Raw genomic sequence first — 10120 nt, forward strand, 5'->3', positions numbered from 1 at the left:
ATGAGTTCAATAAACTATACAGAACCTACTAATCCTGTTTTTATGGAACTAGTTCCATCAATTCTGATCACAACTCTCGACCACACACCTCCGACTCAGAAAATTTAGTTGTGCAATTCACAATGCTGCTCGTGCTTCGCACTGCTAACAATTATTGATCGTGTGCAAGAATGCAATAATTGTCTAATTTCGACGAATGGACGACGCGGTACGTAGTGTGCTACGCTTAAAAATAGAGTGTCTAATTGAGCCCGTCAGCTGTTCCGTGGAAGAAAATTGTGTGCACCGTAGTGTTGATATTTGTTGTACCTGTCCTCCCGTTGCTTTGATTTATTTTTAGAGAAAGTGGCGCCTTTGAAATGAAAACGAAAGCTGTATTTAGTGAATAGTGCTGAAATGGTGCTAAACCATATTCCGTCTAGTAGGACGAAACGAGATTAATCTACCTGGCCCCCTTGTTTGGGTTTAGCACGGAGAACGGAAATGCCACTTAGGTTACGAGCCATCTGGGCGGCATCCTACGTCAGCTAAGTGTCTCAGCGCACTTTGCCATCGTGCTTGACTAACCTTTCGCAAAACAAACTGTGGTTCAAGGTCGATCGCGAAAGATTTCGCGATAATCCTTCCCGAGCAAAGAAACCCTATCGTGTCCGTTTTAGTAGACTTCTATAGCTGGTGGTACACTTAGCGTCCGGTACGTGCATGGACACACGGTATACGCGTGTGATTTGTTAGTAAACTATATACTGGCCGTTTGAATAACATCTTTCACAACGTTCCTGTGTACTCACCGAGTGGCTTTAAATTGTTTTTGAATTAGCAAAACCAGCGAGACTTTCGTTCAATGTCCCATTCAATACTTGTCAGGTACCAACGATGGCGGTAATTTCACTCCAGTGTACAATCGATCACTGGTTGGCGTATTCAGCAACTACGAGCAACTTGAAATAATGCAAACAAATCCAGCGTAAATGATAACCGTTGGTAGGCGTTGATTATTTAATTCGATGTCGCCTACTTTCTTTGTGATGCGTTTGGACATTGATCCGAAGGATGACTAACGACTAAGATGAGGTCAATGCACATATTGATGTAGAGGAGCATATGATTTAAACCCCCTTGATATCCCAATACCCAGTAAAGTAAGGCTTCATTCGTACGTTCCGCATTTGTAAAGCAGCCTTTTCCATGTAAAAGTGATAGTGTGTCTCGTCGGCAATTCATATTTTAAATTAACCCGTGCGTGACAAACCGCCATGTGTGCGGTGAAGAAAGTGAACCCTATCCTTATGCAAACGTGTGTCTCTCCTTTTCCAGCGACCAAAACTAGTAAAGTGTGAATTGTGCCAACGAGTTTCTTTGTGCTCCCGGCGCCAAATAATAACGATGTCGCTAGTGGTAATCTAAGAGCCCGAACCAGCGTCCCCCCGTCCTTTCCCGTTCGACCAAGCACGCAAACACGCCTTGATAAATTAGCGAACGTTCGAGTTCGAGTAGGAAGCCGAAAAAAACAAACATTCAATGGAGTATCGGGCGGGGCTCCCCATGCTGGCCAGCATACTGTTGGCGACGGTGATGGTGGCTCAACAACCAGTGGCCGCAGCGATGCGACACTTTAATGCCACAATCACGACTAACCACCCAGCGGTTCTGCTCGAAACGTTACCACTTCACAACGCAAGTGGCGGTGTAAGTGGCGAGTACGTTTTCTCACAGCAGAACAACACAACTGACGACAATACGCCAACGATCTCGATGGATAATCTCTATCCGGCGCTCATACAGTGCTTTGCCATCATCATCTGTGGGTAAGTTTTCCAGAGCAGTCGAATCGATCGATTTTCCACCCTTCTGCGGCTTCGATGCTGCGCTCATCGCCCTCTAGAGTTGAATAGTTCCGCCTACTTTGTTTTTCCACATCGATCGAGTGTTCAAAATGAAAATTATCACCGTCGTCATTGTCCGTGGGTGAAGCATGCCGTCGCGTTGGGGAAATGGACCGGGAGGAATTGACGTACATTCTTGCACGTCATTGCATTCCGTTCCCCGACCATGCATCGGGAAAATTTTATTCCCGTACCCTCCTCCCGACCGTAACCTTCCGGAAAGGGGATTTTTCATAGCGTTCGAATCCATTATTATTTTCTCTCTTTTCGCATGCTGTTCAAACATGCCGATCCATTCTAGCAGAATACAAGATGAAATTGATAAGAACTGTTTATCATTCCCCAGTGTGCAAATTGTGACTTCTCAAAACCATCACAAAGACCTGAAGTGGTACTTAAACATTCGCATTTTAACACGATTAACTTATTGTTTTTAACGATAGTTCCCTTAGATAGATCATTACCTCATAATAAATAACTTTGATCAGTCAAAAGGTAAATAATAAATGTTTAAAATCAAATCTGCGCGAGCTTAGTAAATAGCTCCAATGAATTTTTAGTGCATCAAAGTCGTGAAGACCCTTGCTTCAATGAATAGTAGTTGCTTACACTATATTTACGGCAGGTCGCACTGAAAAACATGCTGACAAATGCAAATTATTTGTCCGCACCGCACCGGGAGCCAATTCAAACCGTGCCCGTATGTATCCAGCACGTAAGGTTTTATTACGCAAAGCAATTTCCTCAGGTTGTGAAACTCACGTTAAGAGTGAAAAATTCAAATATTCTAAACAGTTCTCACACACATTTCAATGTCGTGTACGGTCATTTAGATAGCGGGTTTGTTTGCGCCACGGTGGGAAGACGTCTTTTCCCAGGTGGTTGAATAATTTAAAGTCCTTTGGAAATTTATGCCATTTTCCTCAATATGAGTCTAATGTCACCTAATAAAATGATATCGTTTCAGAGATAGTTTAAATTATTTCTTAGTCATATTTTAAATAAAAGCATGTGAAGTTTTTATGCATGTTTTTTTTAACAAATAGGTAGGTAACATTTTATCTTGTTCAGCTTCGATAAGGTTACCAAATAATCGATACTAAAATTATGACTCAAAGCTCTGGAAACCCCGACTAAAAGTCAGTAAACTTAGTTGTTTGCCATTTCACGCTATCCACTTCCAGGGTCTCTTAAGCTGTGAACGGAAGAAAGGGTATTCCCGCCGGCTTGTGAGTCGAGTGTAATCGCATTCGAAGGCTACAACCGAACAGAAGACGTATTTACTATTAACCCAGTCGGCGTAGTTCTTCCGCGGTAGTTCGTTGCATGTTACCGGTTCCTGTGTTATGCGTTCGAAATTTCCTGACGGACACCATGACTCACGAAGAAACTACCGTGTGCTCAGAGTCCTCGTAAAAATGCCTCACAGCATATTGTTTCAATTAGGGCAATCAATTCACTGTCAACACTGATGGTCAGTTCCGCTCGATGGCAAACGAATGCTCGAAGCGTCTACGCTGGCCAAGAGGCATGGGGAGACACGCAACTAAGACGCTGGCGAAGGAGGCTGTGACTTGATTTGATTATTGTGGTCTGCTGCGACTCCTTTGATTCACGAGACGCCGTGTTGTTCAAAGTGGGGCGAGACATATTAAACCCATTAGTGGTTTTGCTTCTTCTAAACACAATGCGAACGTTGTTTCTCTCTGACCACCGGTTTCTTCGACGATAGTAAATGCTACCTAGTGCGCCCTACCCGGTGGGTGATTTTTCCTGTGATAATGTCCTGCGGCGAGCATAAAAAGTTTAACGTAGTAATGGTAACACTTTTAACGTTTTCTTTCTCTTTCCGGATACCACAGCTACCTGGCGGGGCGCCTCAATATCATCAGTAACTTCGAGGCGAAGGGCCTGAACACGTTCGTCGGCACGTTCGCCCTGCCGTCGGTGATCTTTCTTTCGCTGGCCGAACTCGACTGGAGCACGGTCAACTGGAACTTCCTGCTATCGATACTGATCGCGAAGACGATCGTGTTCTTCGCGGTCGCGATCATATCACTGCTCGTCGCCCGTCCCGTCAACTATGGCCGGGCGGGATTGCTGGCCATCTTTTGCACGCAGAGCAATGATTTCGCCATCGGATATCCAATCGGTGAGGAGAGGTTTTCAAACGAAGGTTTAAGAAAAAGATCACGAATTAACTATTTGCTTCTGATTTTCTTCTCGACTTTCAGTGTCGGCTTTGTACTCAAAACTACATCCTGAGTATGCGTCCTACATTTACCTGCTGGCGCCAATCTCTCTGGCGATCCTCAATCCGATCGGGTACGTTCTGATGGAAATTTCCAAAATTAAGGAGAAAAATGCGCAAAACAATGTGAGTATTTCTTTTTTAAATAGAGTATTTTTCATCATTTTTTCTTAGTAACTGTTACACCCTCATTAAATATTGATGCAATATCAACACAAGCTATAATTTTATTAGCAGAAAGTCCAGAAAGATTTCCCCTCCATTAGTAGCACACAATGTAAACCTGAATTTAATTCGTTTGGATTTTTTGGTTGTATATTGTCGTCAGTGGAAATAACCTGTAATGATATAGTTGTTCCTTCCATCTCAAAGTTGAAAAGGCTTCCATCGTACGGGAGAGGGAATCATAACGATAGCCGTTTAACTTGCTTCGACCGGAAGTGTAATTATGGCGTGTGTGTTTTTCTCAACCGACAGCGGTCATTGTTGGTGACATCAAACAGGTGCTTGTTTGATTACGATTGCTTTATGGGCGCCCGTTTGTGACCGTGTCGCAAAATTATTTGCACATTTTCAAATCATTACGTTCATTTGTAACAATTTTCAAGTAAACGAGTGTAATTTTCACATTAAAATTAATGTGAAGATGAGCAAATGATTGCAAATAGTGCAGAGAAATTACCTCTCTTTCTCCTTTTGAATTCCGTAGGCATCGTCGGATGAAGAAGCGAATCCTCCACCTACAACTTGCCCCGAATTGGCCGCCCAGAACCGGCGAAAAATCTTGAAGGGAAAGGCACTGGTCGTAATTAAAACGATCGAATCGATCTTCTTCAACCCGATCCTCCTGATGACCTTGCTGGGCGTGATTGGTGGCCAGATTTTCCCCAAAGGACTCCCCGTGTATCTGTCCAGCGTGCTACGATCTCTGGGAAACTCTTTCTCTGCCACCGCCCTCTTCCTGCTCGGGTTACGCATGGTCGGAAAAGCGTCGACGTTGCAGGGCCCGGGTCTGATTCTACCCGGTATCCTCATTCTGGTGAAGCTGCTCGTTTTTCCTCTCGTCACGCGCCAAACGGTGAATATTATGAATGCTGGGGCAAACTTTAGCGAAACCACCGATCTGAGCACGTTCGGCTTTCTGTACGGAACGTTTCCGGCCGCCCCGGGGGTTTTCGTAATCGCTTCCCAGTACAACCGAGATGTAGATTTGGTGAGTACTTTGTGATATGTCCTTTCGCTTCAGTGTTCATATCAATGATTTGTCCATTTTTTCTAGGTTGCAAGCAGCATGGTGGCATCCACGTTCATCAGCGCTCCTCTGATGTTCATCTCGGCGAAAATGATCACCATCACGAATCTCACACCGGCCGACTATTTGAACGAACTGGACAAATTTTCCTTCGACATCAGCATCGTGGCGATCGTGGCCGGCGTGTGGATGTTGCTACTGTTTGCACTCACGCGCAAGGTGAAACGGATGCCACATCGCATCACGTGTTGTTTGCTTATTTCGCAGCTGATCTGCAACGTGGGCGTTATTCTGTGGTCAACACTTGAGCAGAACAGCCCGTGGAAGTTGTACCTGCAGTTTTACTTCTTCACGATCGGTTGCTACAGCAGCCGACTGTGGACGGCCTTCCTTGCCATCACGATTTTGTTTCTGCAGTGTCGGAGTCTCTGTTTCGTGCTCAAGCTGTGGCCAGTGTTTGTAAGTTGGAGAGTAGATTAGACTTAACAATAAGCTTACTTGAGGGTTGTATTTTTGAAAAAAGAACACGGAATGGAAAACCGTAGTATATTGTTAATAAGAGAAAAAGGGACATTATAAAAATGCCCCATGTTAAACGATAGCAACTTTCGCTTGATGTTAACTTTTACACGCTACTTTGACCCAAAGGCAAACTCAAATTACCAAGGCAACAAATGTAAAATTTAATAGTAAATAGAATTTTCAAGTGCTAGTTCGTAATTCAAAACGTAAGTAAGCGACGTTGAACATTCCCCTTACACTGTATTTTCCTTCTTTTCCTTTGACAGATTGCTGCCGCCTGGGGCCTACCGACGCTCATGGTGTCCCTGCTGTTGTTTGTGGATGGCACAAATATCACCCCGACGGAGAAACGTAATCCCAGCTTCCAGTACGGTAATGCCCAGGCCGCCATAGCGGTATTCCTGCTCGTGATGTGTTTCATCGTGACGGTGGGATGCCTTATCCTTCATCAGCGCTTCAAGAAACGGCATGAACGCTATCTTACCCTTTCCCGGGAGGTGTCTTCACCCGACACTGAAACCGTCACCACAACGAGCTCCGTCGTGAACCTGTTGACGGGGAGCACCGGAAACGGCACGGTCGTCCACCGAAGGCGCCACTCGGTAACTTCCAGCGACGACGAGATCCTCACGACCGGACTGTCCGGCTGTGAGTCGGTCGGAAATGGAACGGGCTGCGGTGTGAACACTGGCAATGGGGGCTGCTGTAGCAGCTCGTCGGCGACCGTACGCACGGTGGTGGACATTGAAGATCTAGCCATCAACAACAGTATTAATAACGCAGACGTTGCGGGCGGATCGGACGCGATCCAATCGAATGGGATGTGCTCGGCACAGTTCAACTGTCCAACGGCTTCGAAGCAGCAGTGCCAATCGCTCATCGATCGGTACCGCGAACAGGCCAACGATGGGCTGGAACCGCTCGAGTTTGACAAGACCGTCGATCAGCAGCAAATCCTACGCCACATGGTGCTCCTCATTCTGCTGCTCTGCTCGATGTTTGTTGGCCTCTCGCTGTCGGTGTGGACGCTTATCATGGAGGGAATGTCGGGAATCTACGTGGAGCTGACGTTCCTCGACGCGTTCCTCAATTTCGGCCAGAGCATCATCGTGCTGGCGGTCTTCATCACCGATACCGGCGAGCTGCTACTTCCGATGATGAAGTTCTGGCGGAAGGTGTGGTACGGTGCGAACTTACTTCAGCTGCCCATCTGGAGCGAACTCAGCACCGAAACACGTCACATCTGCGATCAGTTCACAACGCACCATTTGGAGAACTGTCGGAAGACGATTGCGAAGGATATCCGGTACGGTCCCTGGCGATTGATTACATTCTTTGTGACCATTTTTAATAACTTCTGATTGGCTTATCCTTGTCCCTTTTCCAGCTGGCGCATTAAGGTATATCGGCGGGTATTCTACGGGAGTGCCTTCGTAGACTGGCTGCTGGAGGTCGGGTTGGCAAAGGATCGTGCGGATGCAACGCACTACGCCCGTCGGTTAATCGATGGCCGAGTCCTACGCCACATCAACAACGTGTACCACTTTCACGACCGTAACCTACTCTACACGTTCTGTGAACGGCTGTAAGCGGGTACATTGAGAAAGACTTGAGCTAGACGGTCTATTTGACGTTGATTGCTTGTCATTCGAAAAACCTTAAACGCCGGTACAAACAACGCGACGGAAACCGCCCCTTCCCGTACAGCCAGTATCGTGCGGCTTCTGTGGCGGAGCGATAACGGGAAGAGGTGTTGATTGTTTAAGGCGGTGTGGTTGCTATTTTCGAATCGGTTACCAATCTGCACACTGACTTCAGAAGACCCGAAAAAAGGGCAACGCAATATGGCCGCACACTCTACACGTCGGGTCGAGATATTCATAGCGGTAGCAATTTTTTTATGTTCAACTTTTACGTTGTTAGATTTTTTTTTATTTAGTTTATACGGTTTCATTACATCAATGGGATTTTAATCCACAATTGTGAGTATGAAGGTGTAGCACCTTGCCTCTGACCAACATCATTATCCTTCGTGGAAGGCATGTGATAAAGACATTTTTTTTGCATTAAATATTGCTAAAAGTTTAGTTTGCTAGTTTGAGGCAGTCCAGAGATATAAGAGAATAATTCAAAGCCAACTCTGGAGATCCGCATGTGACAGTTTAGTAGGTATGGTAACACAAAATGAAAAAGTTAGTGAAAGGGTGGGAGTAGCATGAAACAGAATGCTATTGCATCTACAATCATCGAACACCAAAAGAGATAAGCCAACACGTTGTGCTGTGGTATGTGCATTGAATGCGTACATTAGAATGTAGTAGAAGGAAGAGTGGAAAAAAAGTATTGTAACGGCAACGAATATTGCTTTAGTGTTATTCTAATATGCCTCAAGTTTGTACACGAAGCACAAATAGTTTTAAAAAAAAGTGTTGTAATATAAATAGACCATATTTATTGTAAACCAGTAAATGGGAGAATATTCTCTGCCCTAACGCAATTCAACGACGCATTTTGATTCATTTCCGAAATTTTCTAGTACATGTAGAATATACAGGGTGTTTGGATGGAAGACAATGTAAAATTATGTTTCAAGTTAACCTCGCTCCTCCTTGTTTTCGAAGGATACAATTTGTGATATTATTTTATGTTAATATCCACTGATCCATCAATCACCATCCATAATAATCCCACCTCTGTGCTAACTTTAGATCTAATGCGCAACCGTTAATCGTACCGACCAAAGTTGGGTTAAAGATAGCCTCCATCCCATTACGGTGGTGGGTCCAGAGGCACTGGGACATGTTTTATCTTTGTCATCGCGTACATTGTGGCCATTCTACGCATTCGCACCATTCTTCGTATCTTTGGTTTATCAAAAAGCAAATAGCGAAAAGACATTCCAATGATACCGTCTCATCAAGGGTAGAAGAAAGTTTTTATCCTTTTTATTTTTGGGGCATACCCCCCTTCTGGCTGGGGCGGAACGAACGTTTGTCGGTCGATGTTCGTGTGTTGCACAAATGTAGCCAGTCATGTAAATTCTACCGGTCGTCGGCACCGACGAAACGCCTGACAGCGACGATCCCGCCCCGATATGGCGAACAGCATTTCCGGTGGTTGTCGGCCGGCGAATCTTTGCACAGATATATTCTGGCGCAGGAAGTTTGAAGGTCAGCTCCGAAGTCTCGGTGTCCCTTGATGGAAAGAAGTCGTCTTACATCGGCTACCGAACAACCCACGGTTGGTCGGTTGCGTTCTCGTCTCGAATGCTGGCGTGTGAAGATCAGTGCTGATCGTATCGCGTATGTTCGTCCGTTGCGGGCGGTTTGGACTCATGTGTGGGTCTGGGGGCATATCAGATCAAAGTTTATCTTATCACGCCCCACCGAGCGAAGTAGCATGTATGTTGTTTTCATTTTTTGGGATGCCAAGGAAAGAGACTGTCCAATGTTTTGGACAGTACCCCGAGCCCTTGCGTATATAACCATTTCGGTTCGCTGAAGACGGTCAGTAGCATTCGATTGCACATCCTTGTAACAGCTAAAGAAGCCATCGAAGCACCGCTTGTAACAACAACACACACCATGAAGGGTGAGTCCTTGCAGTGCGTTGGAATTATAGTTGGGGTGAAAATTTGCCTAAAATGAATCATGTGGAATTCGGTGACCAACTTCTACCAACAACGCTCGCCACTAGCCCATCACACATTTTTCCTTCCTCCCCGCAGCCGTTATGCTTCTCTCCCTGCTCGCGATGGTGCTTGCCGTGGCCTTCGCCCAGAACGGTTGCGTCCGGGACGACAGCGATGGGCAGCCGCTGTGCAATGCGGCGGAGATGGCCACCCCGCTGTGGCGTAACAACTGGGATCCGACCGCGTACTGGCAGTGCGAGACCGCCAACACTCCGGCCACCTACCGTCGCTGCCCGACCGAGGGCATGTTCAACAGTGTCACCCGCACCTGCATCAACTGGTTCGACTGGGAGTGGACCCCGACTTGCAAGCCTCCGAGCCGCGTCTAAGCCGAAAGACGAGCCGCAGATCGATCGAATGCCTGACCGGATAGATTAACTTGTGTCTCAACTCCATCTGCGCCCCACGACTCCTCCCGAGCCGGAAGTGGAGCACCTCAATTGAACGCATGCGGTAGCCACCACCAGCTACCGACACCAGTTGACCAATCAATCTAGACAAATAACAATAAAAAGGCT

The 10120-nt window shown here is 46.1% G+C and overlaps 2 protein-coding genes across 2 annotated transcripts; both read left to right on the top strand.

Annotated features, from left to right (window-relative positions):
• Positions 1 to 115: 115 nt before the first annotated feature.
• LOC131294656 (integral membrane protein GPR155) lies at positions 116 to 8408 on the top strand. Its single transcript, XM_058322737.1, has 8 exons — positions 116 to 208; positions 1318 to 1808; positions 3749 to 4038; positions 4121 to 4267; positions 4866 to 5350; positions 5417 to 5848; positions 6178 to 7217; positions 7299 to 8408. The coding sequence occupies exons 2-8, from the start codon at positions 1522 to 1524 to the stop codon at positions 7498 to 7500; spliced, it is 2883 nt and encodes a 960-aa protein (XP_058178720.1). The 5' UTR covers positions 116 to 208; positions 1318 to 1521; the 3' UTR covers positions 7501 to 8408.
• Positions 8409 to 9495: 1087 nt separating this feature from the next.
• LOC131294188 (uncharacterized) lies at positions 9496 to 9931 on the top strand. The gene is made up of 2 exons (XM_058322234.1): positions 9496 to 9502; positions 9639 to 9931. Exons 1-2 carry the CDS (start codon positions 9496 to 9498, stop codon positions 9929 to 9931), a joined length of 300 nt encoding a protein of 99 aa, XP_058178217.1.
• The last annotated feature ends 189 nt before the right edge of the window (positions 9932 to 10120 follow it).

This window comes from Anopheles ziemanni, chromosome 2 (genome assembly GCF_943734765.1).
Source record: "Anopheles ziemanni chromosome 2, idAnoZiCoDA_A2_x.2, whole genome shotgun sequence".
Lineage (NCBI taxonomy): Eukaryota > Metazoa > Arthropoda > Insecta > Diptera > Culicidae > Anopheles > Anopheles ziemanni.

What these genes read in the sequence shown, in the direction of transcription:
- LOC131294656 (XM_058322737.1), top strand. Translation starts at nt 1,522, where the DNA reads ATGGAGTATCGGGCGGGGCTCCCCATGCTGGCCAGCATACTGTTGGCG. An exon ending in CGCCATCGGATATCCAATCG is followed by an intron (nt 4,039 to 4,120) that starts GTGAGGAGAGGT and finishes CTCGACTTTCAG; the next exon opens with TGTCGGCTTTGTACTCAAAA. An exon ending in TCAAGCTGTGGCCAGTGTTT is followed by an intron (nt 5,849 to 6,177) that starts GTAAGTTGGAGA and finishes TTCCTTTGACAG; the next exon opens with ATTGCTGCCGCCTGGGGCCT.